This window comes from Lissotriton vulgaris, chromosome 1_1 (genome assembly GCF_964263255.1).
Source record: "Lissotriton vulgaris chromosome 1_1, aLisVul1.2, whole genome shotgun sequence".
NCBI classification, from domain to species: Eukaryota; Metazoa; Chordata; class Amphibia; order Caudata; family Salamandridae; genus Lissotriton; species Lissotriton vulgaris.
This window is the reverse complement of record NC_141685.1, coordinates 1,662,268,123-1,662,290,911: the sequence shown is the minus strand read 5'-3', so window position 1 is coordinate 1,662,290,911 and position 22,789 is coordinate 1,662,268,123. Positions and strand designations below refer to the sequence as shown.

Genomic DNA, 22,789 nt, shown 5'->3' with positions numbered 1-22,789 from the left:
GGTGACAAATGCAAAAACATGCATGGCTTGGTGAGCAAAATAACGATGGATTAAACCCAGATCTGTGACTGGGGGTGAATGTTTTGCCATTGTGCAACATTCCGTCCCTCATCTTGTGTGTTTTGCTGTTCACCCTATGTGGGAAGGGTATGCCCAAACGTGGGTCCCGTGCTAACTAAGCCACTGGACTGGAGTCAAGCTATCCTGGCTGAAGACGGCTGATAGCCAGAAACCGGTCCTAGGATGCTTGATTCTGGTCCAGGGAAGACATAACTTGGCAGTTCGGGCTGGACTGTTCCCATGAGACATAGGGTCAAGACTGATTTGCATATGGCCATGCCTGAACTGGGGTGGCTTGGTGAGCAAAATAACGATGGATTAAACCCAGATCTGTGACTAGGAGTGAATGTTTTACCATTGTGCAACATTCCGTCCATCATCTTGTGTGTTTTGCTGTTCACCCCATGTGGGAAGGATATGCCCAGATGTGGGTCCCGTGCTCACTAAGCCACTGGAGTCAAGCTATCCTGGCTGAAGACGGCTGATAGCCAGAAACTGGTCCTAGGATGCTTGATTCCGGTGCAGGGAAGACATGGCTTGACAGTTCGGGCTGGACTGTTCCTATGAGGCACAGGGTCAAGACTGATTTGCATATAATCAAGTCTGAACTGGGGTGGCTGGGGGAGCAAAATAACGATGGATTAAACCCAGATCTGTGACTGGGGGTGAATGTTTTGCCATTGTGCAACATTCAGTCCATCATCTTGTGTGTTTTCCATTTCACAAGGAGCACATCTACATGCAAAGATGTTCCCGCCAGGGATTACAATGGATCGATACCAAAAAACATCTTTGCCTTTAGCCAGTGTGCTTTTTATTTTTATTTTTGAGAGCACAACAAATTCCAAAATAACCAAGTTTGGCATCCTATGTTTTGCCATGGTGTTTGCAAAAGGCTGGCGGCTAATGACGGACCTATTGGCTACGCCAATGCTGGTTTTATATGTCTTATGGCCAGCATATTACATACACTGCCTGTCAACCAAACTACATTTGAGCTTATTGGTTTTTGCATCCACCAGGACATATGATGTAGTTCAGTCTTTGAGTTTAGACCTGTGCTATCTAAGGAGTGGTTCAGGGGTCACTTTAAGCAGTCCTTCTCCCTGCCCTCTTTGTGGGAGAGGCTGATGATGGGCACTGTGACAGCTCACGTAGCCAGCAATAAACGTGTAACCACTTTCCTGCTTCTTCTCGGACACTCACTGTCTCAAAGTAGAAACAGTTCTCAAAGGCCGGCCCAAGGAGATGCGGCCTATTGCGGCACACACTGCTCAAAGTCTGAGGGTCACCTTACCTGCATTGTAGAAACTATTCAAAGAATGGGCACAACTGCGCTTCTCAGTTCCAAACACATCTCTCAATAGTCGGGACCAAGGTGATATGGTCCTGTAACAGTAGAGGTGGGTGAGACACTGAAAGCTGGAGCCAGACTAAAGCTTGAAGCCCGGCTCTGGTCCAGCTCGAGGTCCTCTTGGAACCTCGAGCCCCGAACAAGCTGAGCTTTCAAGAGGCTTCTGCCTGCCACGCTCCCTCTACCCAGGATGTGGCATTATGGCCAGAGCTGCAGACTTTGGACCTGGTAGACCAGGTTCCAGTCACAACATCGGCTCAACATCCTGTGATTCTTGACAAAATACTTAATCTCCCCATGCCTGTACAAATTAATCTAACCATGTGTAATGTAACTGGAGCTCAAGTAAACCTCTTCAATACCTTTGGGTTGTGTTCTCGCGATATAGAAAATGCACAAAGAGGTACAAACAAAGAGGAAACATAAAAAGGGAAAGACAAATCGATGCCTATTTGGTGGCTGATTTGTACAAAGTAAAAATAGAAAACTTGGATATATAGCGGCTTCCCTGTTTAGATAGTGTGATTTTAGGCAAATATGTTACTTCAATCAAAGCTCCTTTCTCTTCATTATCACGCATCAAAGCACGTTTAAATATGCAAGATCAGAATACCAATTGTACAAAAATCTCTTGTTTTGATTTCATAGATTATAATGTTGCTTTATAATAATCTGGGCCGGTGGTGCGGTCCCGTGCGATTTGGAAAGGGAAAGAAAGGAAGAAAAAAAAAAAAAGGAAGGAAGGACCATCATTGTCCGGGTGATTTTAATAGCATAAAGAATCAGGGTACCGACCTGAGAGAACCATGATTATCTGCCTAACAGTCGTGAAATTAGAGTTGACAGACTGAGAATGTGCCGGAGATAGATATTTATCCCTTCATCATTCTGAACACTATTGGTGAAGTGTGTTGTTTGTTAAATTCAGAATTTATACAGTTTATTGGGATTTTGGACCAGATTTGATCGGCCATACGTCCTGAATAGCCTTAGAGTATATTGAGGACTCTTAAGAGCTGTTCTGCTTCAGTATCAATATCTGAAAGATTATACAATTGATAACCGGGAGATATCAACAAATCCTGAAGAAGGTGGTTTTAATAGTGTGTTACCCACTGACATGCGTCAATACTCTGTGTGTAGACACTAGATTACTTGGATAACTGCCAGTTCATGAAAAAGTTGATGAAATGTTTCAACTGTGACATATAGTCCTGAAGTTACTGGTGATTCTATTCAATTATATGAATTATTATTGTCTACTGTTTTCTCCTGTCTGTGTGTATTATGCTGTGAAAATGTAGATTAATTTTGTTATTCTTGTGATGTGTATTTATAAAATATGCAAAGAGCTTTTATAAAGTTTTTTAATATGAGGTTTTAATGTTGTTGTTTTTAATATATGAAATACATTTTTGTTATATATATTTTGAGATGCGATACATTTATGTTCTGATAATGTGGCTGGGCTAATTGTATGGTTGTAAGTGTATTGTGTGATTGAGGACAAAAGTGGATCCTTTTGTCTGCCTTACATGTACAATGCTTACATCACAACTGCCTTTCCTCTTCGTTAAGAAATGGTTTATGTTTAAAAACTATCACTTTAAACAAGTAATTCTCAGTGCAATGCTATAATGTGAAGGGATATATGTCGTTACCACGCGCACGTTACAACGACCTACCATTACAACGCGGTTGTAACAACGCAAGTTGTTACAACGACTTGCGTTGGGGGGGGGGGGCAAATTTAAAACATTTAATTTACTATTCCAACACCAGTCCCCGTGGATAGTAGGGAAGGTGTTGGGATAGTAAATTAAATGATTTACTATCAAGTTCAAGTTCAGAAGACCTTTATTCGAATTCCTTAAAATTCATAAAAGTACCGAACACAATTCATCAACACATCATGAATAAATATACATACAATAATAAAGTAAAATAGACATACATATGACATTATATTCTATACAGTGACAATACAATACATTTCTAAGCAATATACTAAACTACCATATTAACACCAATTTACTATCCTCGAGCGCCCCCCAGCGCAATGCGTTGTAACAACTTTCGTTGTTACAACCGCGTGGTAATGGTAGGTCGTGGTAACGCGCGCGTTGTAAACGTTGCGCACCATGTGAAGTATTATGTCAAAGTTTCCACATGTTAAAGAAATACACTTTTTTTTTTTTAAAGAGACTATCATATTTTACATGATGCTTGCGGAATGATTTACATAGCAAACATTTTCAGGGCTCAGCTCGTGCATGGGCTCCAAGGGTCAAACCAGACCCTTGGTTCGGCTCTGGCTCAACTCTCCCTGTTAATTTGTTGGCTCGTCCACCTATAGTCAACAGTCCTCCCAGAGAGGCCCCAAGTGATACTCTTCTATAACGTATACCAGTGTTGAACACACTACTCGCGGGGAGGCCGGCTTTAGGGCTGGTGGCCGGCAATTATTTTTGGCACCCCACACCCGCCTCCTTGAAATCACTCACTACCACCGGGCAAAAGTGTCCCTCATCTCTCCAGTCATAAGTTAATGCTAAACAAGGCGCCCACTAAACAGGTAAGCGCCCAGTGCGGCCGCACTGGACGCACTGCCCTGAAGCCGGCCCGACTCTCGGCCAGGCCCGGGAGGAATTCTCCAGTGTTGTCGCACATGCTGCTCACAGAGACCTGAGCAGATTTCTCCCTTTGTTGTAGAATCTGCTCACAGAGAGGCCTGAAGAGGAACTCCGGTGTTGTACAGGCTGCTAAGAAACACGTCTAAGAAGGTATTTTCCATTGCTGTACATGCTGCTCTGACGATCTACGGTCTTGGAACACTTTTACTTCAGATGATTTAAACACTGCAGCTGACATTTACTCAGTGCGGTAATTGAAGCGATCAGGCAGCGAAAGTGCCTTTGGAAGTTAGCATCGTAAATCATTCCTTTTCCTCTGTGTTTAGGCACGCACCTGCGACCTCCTCCGAGCTCACTGGGGCGCTGCCAAGGCCCGGCCGGAGCTCAGGCTGGGACCCGTCGCCAGGGAACACCCGAGGCCCGGAAACAATACAGCGCCCTCCAAGACTTTACGCCCACGTCACCGCCGTCAAAGAGGTGACGTCGAGGGGCAAGTTGGTGCACCCCAAAGCTCACAGAGCCGCCAAATGCTGCTATTGATCAACGCCCCTAGCCTCTTAAAGACAGGCCTTTTTGGCTAAATGCCGGAATGGGTGAGATGGGATGCTGGCAGCCTGTCAGAACAAACGGCGTAAGAACTGTACAATTTGCCTGATGACGCACTGTAATGGCGACATATTGGCAATCCTTTTAATCTGTATCCCGGATTCAGATTAATAACCCTTCACCGGTTTGGTTTGTTAGCACTGAGATTTCAGGAATCCTCACTCTTACACAATGCCCTCTAGAGATACACTATTATGTCTAGGTGAGCGTGACTGCCGCTTCCGGACAAAAGACTGCTTACTTTCAGCACTGCTGAACTCCCTCCTATTGCTCCATCTTTCATTTCCGACATTTTTATAGAGAAGACCCTGCTCAGGAGATCAGCCACTTCCGGAAAAACTCCAATTTGCTTTTGCTACTATTTCTGGTGTTCGTGGGTGACCAAGTCACACCAGGTTGACATTAAATGTCCCGTGTTCAGCTCTGGAGCATTTGCTTTCGAATCAATAATCACTGAAGCTATCCCGCTTTGCAGCATCTCCTGCCTGTTGTCATAGCAGGTGCTCCAGAGAATCACTTTCTATACCCTGCCATGCCCTGCTGGTGGCTCTCCATGTCCAGCAAGACCACCCCTCCCCCACTTCCCACCTCCAAACTTCCAAAGCCGACCTGCAGCACACTTTAACAAAAGCTCGTATTAAACATGAACTTGGAGTCACATTTTATATAAACCAATAGCGTTCATATTAGACCAGGAGCAAAATTGTATGAATCGAAAGACTGACCTCCCATCACGGGGAATTATTATACATGAATCATGGGTCTTCAGTTTTACTTATATTTTGACATTTATGATTCTTCGTCTGGGGAATCCATATGGTCTCCAAATAGTTTGTCTATTTTAGTTTATTATTTTCCTCGAGGCAGCGTGGCTCTGGTACACCAGTTAAACTGGTAGAAGCACTAATTGATTTGGGTTTATAATGCTGCGTTTAGGCATGCAGAGTGTATAGGGCCTGAAAAAACTCATGTCCGTCTCTCCTTCACACAACCCCCTGGTCATCTCAAGAAAACATAGTTTTGAACTTTTTAAAAGCCCATAAATACATGCAGAGAGACACGAGGGCACAACCCACCAAAAGAAATCATCACATTGCATTAACTTTGCAAATAAATGAGTCTCCACTGAATAATCAAGCCTGAGTTGTAAGCGGTCTTCACATCAATGGGTAAACTATTTAAGCTCTAACGTGACCTTACATGTAATAAGTCCTTAGTTGATTTTGTCACTTTACCGATTATAAACTATTGGCTTAAGCTGACATACAGTAGCTAAATTCTTGCATTGTTTTGGGTCACTGTGAAAGTGACACCCTATTATTATTTATGGACCGGAGGATGGTCTCACATACTCAAAATTTAAGAGACAAAACGTCGACACTGTTCCACCTCTCATTTGTTACGGACTGAATCCCTGGATTGATGGGTAAGTATTAAGGACTGTTTTTCGATATAAAGAGAGTGGATTTTACATGCATTAATCTAGGATTTTTGGATATGATTTTCGATTTAAGCTAGAACATGAAGGTAAGCCAGGTATGATTTTATTGTACTCTACAACTTTGATTCTTTTAAATTAAAACAACATACAAACTACATGAGGTGTTCGTGTTTCCTTGTGTACGCCAGTTTCACTCAGTTTTCCTTTTTCCATTATGATTTTATTTAAAGAACAATAAATGCCTATTTTTAGGTTAATTCCTTTTGCGAATTAGCAATTTCAGGTCCAAATTGTCTCATAAGTAATCCCCTGGTTAGCACTGTACCTTATAAACGTCTGTGCAACGTGACACTGGGACAAGACTTTCCCAAACGGGACCTGCACGTATATAGATAGCATTACCAAACATATGTTCGTGCCAAAGGTGCAAAGGTCAACTTTCAGCAGGTCATTGGTTTCCCTAATGTAACAGGAGCCTGGAGTGCACACACGTTTAACTGATAGGACCCAAATGTAGGCAACAGAAAGCCAGGAAACCCAGCGATTGCTGCAGGTCTTGAATCATGGCCAGAGACTGCCCCGCAAGGGTCGGTGCACAGCGCAAGTGATTCCATTACGTTTATGCTAGTAGGGGCACTGACCACAGCCTGCCCAATAATGTAAATAAGGCCTCTAAAGGCAAGACAGAAAAGGTCTCCACAGCATATAGTAGTGTGACACAGATTCTAAAGCCTTTTGAAAGTTGCTATAGCACACCACGCAACCAAGTCAGACTTTAGCTTCAAGACCCTGCGGTTGGAAACGTTCCAGGTTTTAAATAGACGCACATGTAATGATGGAAGGCTACGAGACCATTGTTCATGATTCTGCGCTCAGAATTAGAAAACCGAGGAACTACTATGATCAGAATGCAGCTGGACGTAGGAGAGGACTTTGGAGCATTCACTCAATCCAATGGCTAAAACATGGATAAACTACCTGCAGTATACACTAGAGACCCCCTAAAGCACTCTACAGAGGTTTGATAAGTTTGTAGGACAGAACTTCGGGTCTGGCCCTTGCTACTCTCCACCCTTCTCACTTCTGCCTCGCACAAGCTAGCTGTCATCCAGAGGCTCCTCCCCCAGGAGGTCTGGTCTTTCATGGCCCAAGTGCTCCATGACGCAGAATGAGTGTTTATAGCTCCATGGTACCCGTCCTCCCCTTGGTTTTGGCATTGAGAATATGAGCTTGCAGTGTCCTTTCTTGGTTACTAATTCTAGCACGTTTTATCTTCTCTTACAAGTGGAAATGGGGGGGGGGGGAGGGGGGGAGGGGGGTTCTTAAGAGAAATTAAAATTAATTTTAAAAGTTTCCTGTAGTGGGCCAAAACCGTAATTTCAGAGAAGACAAAGTGATATGGCCTCCTTGCAAATTTGGCTTCCATATAGTAACAAGCATTTGCAATGCAATAGGTCTCGCATTTGTTAAAGTTAGAGCTGTTGGTACTGAAAATAACGTTTTTTACTTTTGTTTTTTTTACTTACAGTGGAGTTACTATAGAAAATAAAAGTGTGCGGTCACTATAGTTATAGCGTGCGTGAAAAGGTGCAAGCAAAGCAGCGCCGTTGCAGGAAAGAATGCTGTGTCTGCAGTAGGAGAACCCATTAAAGAAGATAGTGCTTACAGACTAAAAAAGACAAGCTGTGTAACAACCGAAGTAAAAGGACCAGTCCTCATGGAAGGTTACAAATGAAGACAAGGCAGAAATAAGGAAATATGCGCTGCCCAGGCTCGACCTAAAACAGAGGTTTCAGAAGTGAGTGAGTTAAGGATTCTTTCTTGCAGCTATAAAATCTACACTTTAAGTTGTAGTTGGTCCATACCTTCACTGCGGTTGAAGGCCTTTAATTGGAAGAGCCAGGAAACTAGCAACCATGATATTGCTCCTGCATTCCCTGCTAAGTGATTCTTTCAGATGATATTAGAAACATGTAGTTGCATAGGAAGCGAGGATACGTCTGAACTGTTCTAGTTGCAGCAGGGTTAGTCAGCTTCCCTGGATTTCACCGTGAACTCCAATGACGCAAACTTCGTGGCGCCTCAGTCTTTTGTTGTCCTGGCGATGACCCTCGTACTTTGAGAGGGCCGAACCGGTGTCACCTTTATGATATGCGAACACGCATGCCATTCACTGTCTATGTTGTTGTCATTACTGGATTTAAGGAAACAGCTTCATTTTGATGGTCAAATGTCCGCTTGTTTTCTGTTCACACAATCAGTTTCTTTTTTGCCTACTGTAAAACACCTTCAGCACGAGCACCTTTACTGTTTTGGTCCTTTGCTCACCGAATTAAATGAGTGCAACACAGTATCACTTTTGCATATTTTAATGTAATTGTTTGGCTTTGATTATCAGAACGGGTTAATTCTTTGCATACTGTCCAAAATGAACTATCTGTTTGGGGTACACATTTACACCAGGCACTATCTCTCACAGGCAGCTTGGTGGGGGCTTGAATGCATAAAATCTAAATGGGGTGACCACCTTTGCAACCCACGTCTGGCAAGGGTGAAATCTGGAAGTGCCACGCATCTAAGTCCCTATATTCTATATGTGCAACTTCTCATATAGACCACCCAACCCCACACCTAGGGATCATTCTTTGCTTTAGATACACCATGTTCAAAAGGAGGGGAACGAATGCCTAGATAAATACCTATTCCATATTTAGGGATGCGTTCACTCCGACTAAATGACTCCTGCGATATCTAAGACTATAAACTATAAGACGTTCTGTGTTTATTCCCATATTTCTCTCCCACATAGCAATCCTATATTTGCCATCTCATTGGTACATCCATGTCAATTTAAATACATACTTCATACTTCCTCACAATGACATAGTAGATTCCTGGCCTCATCTTGTGCACAACAAAGTTCTTAAGTCATACAGTTGGCTGCACACTTGCCACCTCAAGATCACAAACAGTTGAAGCTATATTCACCTATCACACAAAAACAACAGTACACATTAAGTACAACTCCAGGCACCTTCAGAAGTATTCAAAACGGCTACACAATATCTAATTGACTAATCTACATATTAAGCCGCCTGGAAAAGTTATTTTAAATCCATCACAACCACATGTAAAATGCCATCAAGAGGAGAGGGGGGGGGGATTTGTTAGTCTTGGGGAAGGGGTGTTGTATGTTCTTGAAACAGGCATCATACATTTCGAACAGGGCTGTAGCATTCATGGGGATCATGCGAAGCTGAACCTATCATAGCTATTGGTATTGCAACCCTGGAACCTGCACACCCCATTGTACCCTTGTGGGTGCAGTCTTTTGTATGTGAAATGGTTTGATGCTTAATAAAAAGACACATTTAGAAGAAAAAAAAATGCCATCAACACCTCATAACGGGAAAAGGTACAACAGAGCAAAACAACTACCTGGAGCCGAGCAGCTGACAACTGTACACCGCATCAGAAAGAAATAAACTGCAATGTTCTTGAGTACACACATCCACAAAGATTCATAACAGGTTCCATATGGCTACTATCAAATAAAATGATCTACTTAACCATATATTAGTTTACATCAACCTCACAAGCCATTATCCAATATGACTCACATATAAACAATACCAAACAAAATCAAACACAATCATCAAATCACAGGAAAATCCACCAACTGTAAAGGAGATCCAGGTGTGCTTGGGAACAAACAAATTGTAAGTATGCACATAACATATGTGTCATTAATTTCACATTCCTGAACATAGTAAAATCCATGATAAAATACTCAAAACAAAAATAGAATCCTGGTCTGGTTAAATATTTAAGCACATTTGTAAAAAAAAAAAAAAAAAGTGGGCAGCTTAAGGCTTTTAAATATTGAAATCCAAATTGATAAAGATACACAAGAAAACATACAAGGAAAGTGATGTTAAAATATTTAATAGATTGGGTTCAATTGCTCTCATTGATTTAACTCCAATTGAAGACAGGCCTCCCAAATATTAATTTTTTATGTTTTCTTGAAGCAGAAAGTTTAGTCTGAGATGCATGCAGGATGTTAGACAATCTGAGATAATTAGTGCTTAAATTAATTTTAAAAATGTGAACTTTCTACAGACAATAATGGGACTGAGTTACGGTATGCCAACTTTTGCTGAACATTACTTAATTCAACCTATGGAGCAAATGTTTATGCAGAGGAGGGTATATCATTTGCATGACTGCTACTAGACACTGCAGTAGCATTGCAGAAGCATGGTTCGCAGGAGACTAGAATGTGTTGACAATGTAAAGAAGAGAAGGGTACCCTTTTACTCATGATGGCAGATTCCAGGTTGATTCAGCTCTTCTGATCTAATGTAAAAGCTGAAATCAACCATAGTCACAAATAACTTTCAAACCGTTATGAGGCAATCTAAGTACTCATTGTGATAAAGCTGATCTTGGAAGAGATTGGTGTGCTGATATTTTGATAACTGTTGAGGCAAAAATTGGCTTTGTGCAACTGGAAGAACTGTAATAAACATTTGCCACATACATGGGGGCGAGAAAATTCCATGTTTCAATGTGCAATGACATTATCATACAGATATTGATGCAGATGAGTTATGAACTACACTAGACGATTAGGTCGAAAAATAATAAACTTCCCAGAGGAAAAAGAATTCAAAGACCAGTGTGGTTTGATGGCTGATATTCACGCTTTTAAGTACCTGCTCAGACCCTTTCAAACCACAAGTTCTCCTTATTTGAGAAAGTATTTTCCCCTTTCTCTTTCTACTTAAATCTACTTTTCGATCTTGACATATAAGTACTTAAAAATTGTTTATAAACATGTACTACTAGTTAATCCCAATGTATACTTTTTGGATTTGGAACCATTACCTTAATCTGAATAGCTGAAATCTTGACATCTAATATGTGCCATAGTTGAGTAATTTATCTTTCGACTTCTAAGCTTTGTAATGGTGATGTACATAAGACTATTGTATTGCTCATGTGATATATGATAGGTCCATATTAGTATGCATGTTCTTATGAATAAAAAAATCTTGAATAGAAAAAAGCGTAATATGACACAGCATCACCAAAGGTGATCTCTACACAGAGAATGGAGACACTGAGGCCAAAATGGGAATGTGGTTTGCAAAAGTATCTTGCGTTTCAGGCTGTTGTGCAGTCATCAATGAGCTGGTGTATGTCTGCCGCCACGTGAATGGCCCAGACAAAGCAGTGTGACATGGATACAGTGCTTTGGAACGGAAACCTTTCGATTGCCATTGGGGAAGCGCTGAGTGTCTACTGCTAAAACAAAAGTTTGCCAGGAACAGGTCCACAGTCATTAGATCTGGGGATTGGATCTCTCCCAGAGTTTACATCACAATCATCGAAACCAACACCAGCAGCAACCAAGAAAGCATAAGCAATGGAGGGGTAGGTGATCCGGACAAAGCCAACTCCTCTGCCTTCATTAGGCGAAGACGACAGGAGACCAATAGGTTCCATGAAATCCTTCTACATGCACATCATCAGTGTCTCAGTAATCTAAACGGCCGACATTGGCTCCTAATTGCTATTAAGTTTGTTGTAGCAATCCTCCCACTTTCCACTCAGCATCACAGAGTACACAGTCTACCAAAGGCCATTATCTGCCACTATGGCAACCCTCCAGGTGTCTATGATCGATCAGGAAACCTGGGCATTAGGGAGACATGCCCCAAGTGTGTCGCCTGGGCTTCCATAGCGCGCTACCACCACAACTAGAGAGGGCTCTCATGCAGATTTTCCTAATCTCCTATTGCTGAAACCTTTGCTCTGTAGGAGCACCCTGATGACAGGAATCAATATAAATGTTAATAAATACTTAGGCAGGACAGTCCCAATTCGGGACACCTCATTTCCTATATTTTTTATTTTAAGAGCTTTATATAGCGCTGGCTAGACCCGGAGGTATCAGAGCACTTTACATGAGGTTCCACAAAATTACAAGATTACATCAGTTCCAATTTACATCAGTTGCTAGACAAACAATTACAAGAGCATAGAAAACGAGATAAGTGAAGTGTAGAGAGGAAGGGGGTAAGGGAAAAGGGGTGGGAGGGAGATACGGCAGAAAGACGAAGGAAAGTCTGCCCAAAGTTCGGCTGGGTAGGTGACGGTCGAGGGGGAAGTCCCAAAACCCATCTCCTCTATAGCGATCAGTTAGCTCCATCGGGCTTAGGCCAAATAGCTAGGTCTCAACGGGAAACATTTAAAGAACATGGAGGGCAAAATAAATGGAGCGTAGAGGGGAAGGGACAGGGAAGGCGAGAAAGGGAGGATAGGGGAAGAGACAACAAGGAGAGACGAAATGAAGTCTGTCTAAAGGACGACTGGGTAGGTGACGACCAAGGAGGGAGTCCACGGCCCATCTCCCCTATAGCTAAACCACGTAGCTCCATCGGGCATCAGACAAAATAGTCCAGTCTCAATACATTGAGAGAGGAGAGCAGGAGAGACATAAATAGAGGGAGGATGCGGGAAGAGACGACAGGAGAGACGACTGGGTAGGTGACGTCCAAGGAGGGAATCCCCGACCTGTCTCCCCTATAGCTAAACCAGGTAGCTCCATCGGGCATCAGACAAAATAGCTAGATCTCAAATGACGAGGGAAAAGTCACAGGTAGACAGGGTGGGGACTAGAGCCAGGATAGGTGAGGGCAGAGGTCAGTAGCAGGAAAGTGGAGAGGAGTAGAGCGGGGAGGGGTAGCGGGTAGGTAGTTCGGTAAAAGTTACATGGTTACAAACAGTTACTGGAGCATGGTGATGCATACTCAAAAAAGACAAACAAATAGCAATGTTACAAAGGTACATGATACAAGACGAATGTGGATTGAAAGGAAGAGGGGTGAGGTAAGGGATCAGAGGTAGGGATAGAGACGAGGAGAACTATGTCCAAGGTACGTCTGGGTAGGTGACGGACAAGGGGGTGACCCAGAGTCGATTTCCTCTATAGCAGTCTAGGCAGCTCCACCGGACATCGGCCTTGTTGATCAGTCTCTTTGCGCTTAGGAGTTCGTGTAAAATTTAGTTTGTGGGGGAGGCTCAGGCTCACTTATTTCTTGCATTCTCTGCTGTGTGATTTGGGTAGTGAGTTCATTATTCAAAGTTCGCCTATAGAGACGAATTACAGACCCCAGCCTGTTCCTCTTTGCACTGGACTCCCAGGATTGTGTATGCAAGAGCGATTCCATCCCCCAAGAACTCAGAAACGATAGAGGTTGGTATTGGAGCGTCAGGGGGTGAACTTATGGAAGGGGCCAGGCTAACCTTCAAGCCTTCTGGGAGCGATTAAATAAGCACTGTTGAAATTGCAAAAGTGACAGCTCTTAAAGTGCGGGGATGGCCATTTGCACGTTACAGTTACTGCACAAGAAGTGTCCAGTCGATAAATGAAGGGCAGGTCCCAACAATATGAAGGGCAGGTCCCAAAAATAGGAAAAGAAAAGTTTCTGCGATTAACGTAAACCGCAAAGCGCCTCTACGCAATGACCGAAGGATTTAGTAACAAAAAAATGTCCAAAGTCCAGTGTCTGTATGTACAGTTGGGGGTAGTATTGCCCACGTCAAGGACACGAGGGGTTTGTAATCTTCCTATAGAATTATGCCACTGCTTTTATTTGCCAGGCGGGTTTGGACGTCAGACGTCAAACGTAGTTACAACGTCAGACGTCGCCCGTAGTGAGAATAAGGCTTCTCTGGACAACACATGACAGTGACATTTTCTTCTAACTGAGTGGCTTCCATCACCACACTCCCGCGAGCACGGCTGCGCTTCCACACTCACTGACGCGAGATGGCAGGCAGGCACGAGGCTGCCACAGAAAGTGTCCTGTTGACTTAGTGCCCCGGGGACTGTAAAAGGGCCAACAAAAGCACTTAAAGTATATAAAAAAAATTGGCAACTGGACACAAGCCGTGACGATGGTGGTTATATTTTTCCGAAGCCGAGCCAGCAGCTGGTCTCCAGCAGGTAAACATTAACAATGAACAGCTACTTTTTAACAGACATACACTTCTTCCGCCTTTTTAACTTTAAACAACTTTGCAGATGCAGCTGCGACAACCTCCTGGACTGCCAACCCCACTTAGCAACATGTTCTAGATGCAGACACTTTGTATTTTTCCCATTTGGATATTATGCAGAAAAAAAGACAGCAGCACGAGGAATTATTTTAATTATAGCGCTCTTCCTTTCGTTGTAAGAGCTTTATTGATAGCAATGAGAAGGTTTTAACACTTTCTGCAATAGATGTGCACATAGACGTTGCATCCTTCACCAGTGAATCTCTTTACCTATGTACTCCGTATCTGAGGAATCACATCTTTAAGGACCTTACAAGACACTGCATGCTTCCTGGTGCCTTTATAGAAGGGGTGTCCAACACAGAATCAAGAGGGCCACTTCATGCCAGAGTTTCAAGTTGAGCACGAAATAAGCAAATCATTTCTATTTAGATTTTATGGCAATTCATCCTATTTGGATGTTCAGAAAATCTGGAGTGAATCTGATCCTACACTGGACACCCCTGCTTTCCTAGATCACAGAGGCGGCTTCTCCGCTAAGGCAGAGAGCGTCGTCCCATTGCTCTGAGCGAAGGAGAAAGGAAAAATAAAATGATAACCCCGTTATTATTATTTTATTTTTCACTGCAGGGCGGAGTGGTTTGCACTCTTTAAGTGTGCATAACTGTTTCCTCAGTCCTCTCGGGCTGGCCGAACAGGCATGTGCAATTTGCATGTTCTCCACCAGGCTGCATTACACAGCCTGGTGAGGAACATACCCAGGCTCCCATTCTCCGTCTGAGCTCCGAACCTCAGTGCTCAGACCAATGACAACGCTGCATTGCAGGGAAGGCAGCCTATGTGCTTCCTGCTTCCGCTGAAGACGGCATGGGAAGGTACCAAAGCGCTGCAGACTAGTGAGCGCAGCTTCAGGATGAGAAGGAAGAGACGTCAAAGAGGGGGAACAACTGGGAAGCAGATGTCAGAGATTATATATAACATTTTTTACATGTGGGACAGGGAGAGGAGACCATATTATGTATGACTCCTCTGCCCCGTGTGGCAGATGAAAGTAGGGGCAATAGATAAAAAAAAATTATAGATGGGTAAAAAGTAATTTACAAGGATTTTATTCACCTCAAGGTTCTGAGTGCCTTCATAGTTAATCAAGCTTTGCTTGAGAAGAGATATCACTAAGAATGCACAGATGAAAACATCCTTGTTATTGACTTTTTACTCATTTATAATTCTACCTGTTCATGTAAGGTACAGAAATATATAGCAAAAAAAGTGTGCACACACGACTAAGGTAAGGAGAGATCTGTAACCTGAAGAAAGTGCCAGGGCTATATGGGAACAGCAAACAAACACCCACTTTCAGTGACAGATGACCAAAGGCGGGCTGTGGTTTGATCATGAACCAATTTGACATTTAAAATGAACATCTTTAAAGAAAATCTTAAAACTAACACTGCAAGTGTCAACTACAAAAGAAAAATCAACAGGGTGGAGATACTGGGACTACTCATTATCAAAGTTCTGAAAGAGCTTGCTAGAAAAGTGAACGTTTTAGACTTTTAGCTGTTACTACTTTTTGAAACTGTATCCCATATATATCTGTGTCATGTTCACTAAAGTACACCCTGCCATACTTTCAAAGGATATTTTAAATCACGGAGTAGTTCAATGGACATCTAGAGGGACAAGGCCAAAGGCTGAGTACCATTACACGTTCATGGAACTTCATTGCGCCTTGCAATATATTTATAATACATGATGGCCTTCCCACACACTGCCTAAATCCTTGGTGCCTTGCTATTTCATGTGCATTGTAGACTAAAAAAATAATAGCAGAATCAATGTTATGAAATAGAACACACCAAAAAGAAGTTAGTAATGTTTGCAAAAAAGATATTAGTATCAGTTTGATGTAAGGCACATTAAAAAGTTTTGTGACCCCGATTGTGTAAAAATATGCAGGAGATGCTATCTTTCCTGCAATTACCTATAGCAGTGCTTCCCAAACTTTTAGAACCACGACCCAATTTTTCGAATGACAAATGTTCATGACCCACTTAGCTTTAATGGACATGCAGTGGGTGATTTTTTAATGTAACTAAATCATTGAGTGGTAGCACACTGTCATTTACAGACCACACATTTCCCATTGAATTGGCCACTAATTTTGCAAAGACATACAGTTTTACTGATTAAACTTTATTGCACACAAAAGATAAAAGTAAGGAAATTGGGGGTTCAGGGATTATCATTTTTTACATCACTAAATAAAGGGTCTTGATTTGTTCTGATCCCATTCAAATCTTGGTTTCAAACACTTTAGAATGACAAAACATTGCTTTATTTTTGCTTTCATAACTGCTGAATCTGTATAGTTAATTTGTAGATATTTACATTTTGTTGTGTGCTACAAAAAATGACATACTAGGTCTTCCTACTCCCACTCCCTGTACCCCAGCAAGATTGCCACATAATTCACTTTACTTTCTGTAGCTGCAAAGTAGGAGGAGTTTGAAAACACCAATCCCCATGTTAAAAAACATAAGCAGCAACCGGTCAGATGATCCAGCCTTCCATTTTAGCTTCGTCTTTGAATAACAGAAAATGTCATAAGATAAATACAGAATTTAAAAGGCATCTTCATTTATTGCCTGGACTTTCATGAAACACTAAAAATCGTCTTACAAGCCACCAGTAGGTTTTGACTCACAGTTTGGGAAAGATCGACTTATAGTGTGGAAAAAACTTAACGTATTCAACATGATCCCATTTCTTTTGATCACTTTTTAGGTTTTGCCTCGCCAAAGATGCGCTCTGCGCATCTTTTCGGCGCAGGCGAAAACCTGATGAGAATTGTAGTGTGGCTTTGTTCGGCCCTCGTCATTGATTGGCTGGCTCCGTAAACGGAGCCTTGCCATTGGACGAGGGGCCTGTCCGTCAATGCCGGACCAGACACGGGGGCGTTCCCGACATTCTTTGGCTTTTGCCGACGTCACGGGACGCCGGGAACGCCCCCGTGTCTGGTCCGGCATTGCCGGCACTTCTGCGTCTCTCCTAACCCCGTGACTGGCCGGCCGGCCAATCCTAGCGCGGCCGGCCGGAAGTGCCCGCCCCCCGCAACAAGAAGGAAGACGGCAAGCAGTATGGCGGCGCCCGCAGGGCTCCCGTGGCCTGGAGGGAACCGCCGCCGTCGATGTTGCCGGTCTCCCATGCCGAAGAGGGAGACCGGAGAAGTGCCGCCGTCGCAAGGTGCAGGTGAGTCAAATTTGTGCTCCCGTCCCCGTTCCCGCCCCCCTCCCGCTGGTGGCCGCTCCCCGCAGACTCCCCTCCCCCTGGTCTCCGTTGTTCCCACCCCCTCTCCTGCTCGCAGCGTCTCCCGTCCCCGTTCCCGCCCCCCTCAGCCGGGCAGATGTTGAATGGCTGTGTCCGACAGGAAGGGGCTCAGGGGGATGGAGCTGTGTGCACGGAGGGGAGGGTAGGATAGGGGAGAGGGGTCAGATGGATAGAGGTCCCTGGAGGCCCGAGGGAGCAAGTCAGGATAGCAAATCGGAATGGGGGAGGGGCTTGGGGGGGAGACAAGGCACTGCTGTGAGCAGTGGAGTTAGGGGCGCTAGCGCTGGCTAACAATGAAGGGGTGGGAGGAGGTAGACTAGGGTGCTGACTGTGATGACTTGACTCGGTCACAACGGGCCATGAGGGCTAATTATTAGTGAGAAATAAGGTATCTGGGAGGGGGGCATTTCTAGCCGCTATACGGTCAGAGAATGGCGGTGGAGAGGAAGGATCTGGACTCTGGTGCCATTAACCATGTGCCTGCTACAATCGCTTGGTAACTGTACTCCTGTAAAGCGCTCTTACGCCACTTGACCATGTACCTGCTGTAATTGTTTGGCACCTGCACTCTTTTAAAACGTTCTGGTACTTCCAGGCCACGTGCCTCCAATAATTGTTTGGCAATTGTACTTCTGTGAAGTACTATGGTGCCAAGTGACGTGACCATCTGCCTGCTATAATAGTTTGGTACCTGTGCTCTACTCCTGTAAAGCGCTCTGATGCATCCGGCCATGTGCCTGCTATGATAGTACTCCTCTAAAGCGCCCTTAAGCCTCCGGCCATGTGCCTGCTATAATAGTTTGGTGCATGTACTCCTGTAAAGCGCTCGAATGCCTCCGTGCCATGTGCCTGCTATCATAGTTTGGTGCCTGTACTCCTGTAAAGCGCTCGAATGCCTCCGTGCCATGTGCCTGCTATCATAGTTTGGTGCCTGTACTCCTGTAAAGCGCTCTGATGCATCCGGCCATGTGCCTGCTATGATAGTTTGGTGCATGTAAAGCGCTCGAATGCCTCCGTGCCATGTGCCTGCTATCATAGTTTGGTACCTGTACTACTGTAAAGCGCTCGGATGCCTCTGTGCCATGTGCCTGCTATCATAGTTTGGTGCCTGTACTCCTGTAAAGCGCCCTTAAGCCTCCGGCCATGTGCCTGCTATAATAGTTTGGCACCTGTACTCCTGCCAGGCGCCCTGAGGCCCCCGCTATATATAAGCACATCAATAAATAAGCGAGGTCGGGGCGCTGCCTGCTCTGCGCCTGCTCGCGGCACTAAGACCCGGGAAGCTGCCTGTGCCTGCCTGCCGCAGCCCTGCCTGCTGTGGCACACGCGCTGCGCTCTGCCTGCTCGCCTGCTGCCTGCCCCGGCTCCGGCGGAGCAGGTGTGGTGGAGGATGGCGAGGCGGCGCAGGCAGCAGCAGCAGCCCGGGGAGGGGGGCGGGGGGGCTGGGGAGGAGTGCAAGGGAGGGGCCGGGGAGTGCCTGCTCCGGAGCCCTCGTGGGGCAGAGATTAATGTGTGTTTATACATGTAGACAAACCTGCGAGCGGAGCGCCGTGTGCCTGTGTGCGTGTGTGTGCGTGCCTGTGTGAGTGAGTGCCTGCTGCTGCCTGCCTGTCACGGCGCAGGGAGTGCGGGGAGCAGACGGGAGGGCACCAGGCAGCAGCGGCAGCGATGGTACTCATTCTCAACCACATCCTCATCGCAGTCCTTCAATTTTTCAGACGGGGCCAGCAGGTCTTCCTGAAGGCGGAGGAGAAGCCGGCATGCTCGGACGCCCTGCAGGTAAGAGACGGCGCCTCCGGTCCCCGCGTCCCCTGTGTGATCTTGTGACAGCGCCGCGCTGCTTGTGCCCCTTCGAAGTTATTGCTGTCTCTTGGGCTGTGTGCACTGCCAAGCATACCCTGTGTATAAGCACGTGTGCAGGGGGGGGGGGGAGAGGTATGAGGGCTGCAGGTGAGAACTGCTCTGTTGGTAGAACAATGAAGTGCTCGTGCCTACAAAGTGCTCATATTTCAACTTTTCCCCGCTGTGATCGCGTTCACTTCCCATTTAAGCGAAGGATGCCACCTCGGACAACGGCAAAGGTAGGTGCCCTCCCCCACCCCTCGCATGTGTTTTGTTCCCACCATCTGTGCGGGGCTTTGTGGGGCGTGATGGATGTGACCTGTAGACAAGTGGGGGCAAGAAGCCTGTCCCCTCCCCCTCCTGCCCTCGGCCAGGCAGATGCTCAGACTCTCTCCTGTTGTTTCCGAGCAGATGGGCTGGCATACTCTGCCCTGCTGAAGAACGAGCTGCTGGGGGCGGGCATCGAGAAGGTGCAGGACCCGCAGACCGAGGACCGGCGGCTGCAGCCCTCCACGCCCGAGAAGAGGAGCCTCTTCACGGTAAGCCACAGCGCCCCCTGCTGTCCCCCCTCACACACCCGCTGGGACGGGGTGATGACCTCTGTGAAGGTCACAGCCAGGCCTGGGCGGTGTGCTGTGGGCGGGCCTGGTCTCAGCGGCGTGAATACCAGCTACATGTGGAGGTGCAACAGGAGCCCACACATGCTCTCTGTGCAGCACTTAGTGTGTTCTACCATATTTGTTTGTATCCCCGTGGGTTGCTGTGCCTGCTGCAGGGGTCTGTGTGCAACCAGCTCAGTGTTTAGACTCATGGATAGCTTGACTCCTTCCGAGAGTATGCCGAGTTTTAATACATTTACAAACAATAGTCAGTATCCTCACTCCAATCACATGCTCTATTTCAATACACACAACGTGTATATGTATAAGCTGGATTCTTACACCTATAAGCTTGTTGGTTGCTGGCTTGTACTACCATTTCTCATTCGTAAACACGAGGAATTTTTTGTTGCTCGTTGCGGTTTTCTATAAGCCATCCCATAAAATGTGAGTTGCTCCTTGCTGATCACAGCCCCACGAGCCGCTCTCACCTTGCGTTTTCCTTCCTTGCAGTATTCCCTCAGTTCAAAGCGCTCCAGCCCAGATGACGGAAACGAAGTGTCTCCATACTCCTTGTCGCCCATCAGCAACAAAAGGTCAGTCCTGGCGCGGGCGGGGTGGCATAAAGAGTGCATTATATGAAGCGCAAATGTGCAGCGAATGAAGCTCTGCTCCATCTCCACCAGTTGTAAGAACCATGCTATAGTATAGGCCTTGATTATTCAAATGTTTCTTCAGACCTGTAGGGGGGAAATAAATGCCCTGCATGATGGTGCCCTCCATGTACCACCTTCGCCCCTTCCATGACCACTTTGTGGCGTCCATCAAAGTTAAAATAGAGCCCTTTCCTTATCGGGTGACAAATTAATTAAACAAAAAAAAGATTACATATTTTTACACTGGTGTAATACTAGAAGCAGACAGCGATGCAGCAGCATCAGTGGAAACCCTCTAATACTCTTTATCGCATCTTACGCCCACTAATAAGGGCCATGTTCCCAAGAAAACTATTACTGGCTGTTTGACTCGTTGAAAAGACTGAAGGGTCACATCACAGGTCTGAAAAGATTAAACCAGCTTTGTTCCTACCCATTGACTTGATGAGTCTCACTTCTTGCCTAGTGCTACTTTTAGCTGACTTGGGTATCCATGGAAATACAACTTGTATAGGCAACTTCAAGATAAACCTGATAACCACAATCTTGCTCTGTATAGTTATTTTAAGGCTAGTTAAATGGTTTACATAGCACCTCTCTTTTTGGATCAGCAAATTGGTTTAGAAGTTAAGGGATGCAAACTACTTTCTCGGACCCTGTTGCTTGCTTGTGACCCTGTTGCTTGCTTGTGACCCTGTTGCTTGCTTGTGACCCTGTTTTCGTGCCTCTGTTGCCTGCTTGTGACCCTGTTTTCGTGCCTCTGTTGCCTGCTTGTGACCCTGTTTTCGTGCCTCTGTTGCCTGCTTGTGACCCTGTTTTTGTGCCTCTGTTGCCTGCTTGTGACCCTGTTTTCGTGCCTCTGTTGCCTGCTTGTGACCCTGTTTACGTGCCTCTGTTGCCTGCTTGTGGCCCTGTTTACGTGCCTCTGTTGCCTGCTTGTGGCCCTCTTTACGTGCCCCTGTTGCTTGCTTGGGACCCTGTTGCTTGCTTGTGACCCTGTTGCTTGCTTGTAACCCTGTTTTCGTGCCTCTGTTGCCTGCTTGGGACCCTCTTTTCGTGCCACTGTTGCCTGCTTGGGACCCTGTTTTCGTGCCTCTGTTGCCTGCTTGGGACCCTGTTTTCGTGCCTCTGTTGCCTGCTTGTGACCCTGTTGCTTGCTTGGGACCCTGTTGCTTGCTTGTGACCCTGTTGCTTGCTTGTGACCCTGTTTTCGTGCCTCTGTTGCCTGCGGGGGGCTCGCAGCGAGCCCACAGTGTGTGGGGTGGGGCTCGCAGTGTGTGGGGGGCTCTGTGTGGGTGTGTGTGTGGGGGGGCTCTGTGTGGGTGTGTGTGGGGGGCTTTGTGTGGCTGTGTGTGGGGGGGCTCTGTGTGGGTGTGTGTGTGGGGGGGGGGTTTGTGTGTGTTGGGGGGGCTCTCTGTGGGTGTTGGTGTGTGTCATTTGCAAGAGATAAAGCTAGTGGCATTGTAAATCACAATGCCATTTATTTATGTTAAAAAAAAAACATAAATAAAAATAATGTCAAGAGCAATGCCAATCGCTCTAACTTTAACAAAGGCAAAACCATTGCATTGTAAATGCTTGTTCTTTATAGAAATAGAAACAAGAAAACCCCTTTTTCAATTTTCTGTGACTAAAATGCAATTCTAATTATGGTTTTCAACCTGCCTTTCACCCTGTCTGCTGGATGGGGCAGCAGGCATGTTGACTTCAGAACACAACTGCTATAAAACGTATTCTAGTTCAGGAGCTATGCCATTTTTAGGTCTCGTCTGACGTTAGCAGCGCGCATGCGCTGCCCTCGCCATGTGAGGGCTTTTGGAATCGATACGGTTTGAGAAGGGGGCTTTAAGCCACGCCCTTCTTTTTATTTGGCTTGCGTCTGCTTTTATGTTAAACGCTGGTGCGTGATTGGCAATTGGGCTTACTTGTTACCACCTTGTCCTCTTTTACTACAGCCCATTTCGACAGGCCGAAGCAATCTTTGTACTGTGACATATGAGGACTTTTAATACTTTCCATGAGGCCACTTAAACTAAATGATTTACATTTGGCAGAGGCTGCTTAAATTATTGGTTTACATTTTGCATGGCAAATTGAGCAATTTGCTCAGAATCGGATGTGGAGTCGACATGGAGAATTGAACCCGGCTTCTCAGCTCCAAAGCCAGGCTGCATTAGCTATTACGCCATATAGGCATA

The 22,789-nt window shown here is 45.3% G+C and overlaps 2 protein-coding genes across 3 annotated transcripts in view; one reads left to right on the top strand and one right to left on the bottom strand.

Moving 5' to 3' along the window:
• The window catches only part of TSPAN33 (tetraspanin 33), a 125,406-nt gene that overhangs the window by 83,650 nt on the left and 18,967 nt on the right, over positions 1-22,789 (bottom strand). The window lies entirely within an intron of this gene.
• Positions 19,056-20,805, top strand: LOC147751007 (fizzy-related protein homolog). 2 transcript variants are annotated; one of them, XM_086937500.1, is made up of 3 exons: positions 19,056-19,273; positions 19,748-19,875; positions 20,449-20,805. In XM_086937500.1, exons 1-3 carry the CDS (start codon positions 19,255-19,257, stop codon positions 20,575-20,577), a joined length of 276 nt encoding a protein of 91 aa, XP_086793626.1. In that variant the 5' UTR covers positions 19,056-19,254; the 3' UTR covers positions 20,578-20,805. The 2 variants fall into 2 exon arrangements, 1 of the variants encoding a protein (XP_086793626.1); XR_015299911.1 differs by lacking the exon at positions 19,056-19,273 and adding an exon at positions 19,543-19,575.

Excerpts from the sequence above, each read along its gene's own strand:
- LOC147751007 (XM_086937500.1), top strand. Across the intron at positions 19,876-20,448 it reads AGAAGAGGAGCCTCTTCACG|TATTCCCTCAGTTCAAAGCG; the intron begins GTAAGCCACAGC and ends CCTTCCTTGCAG.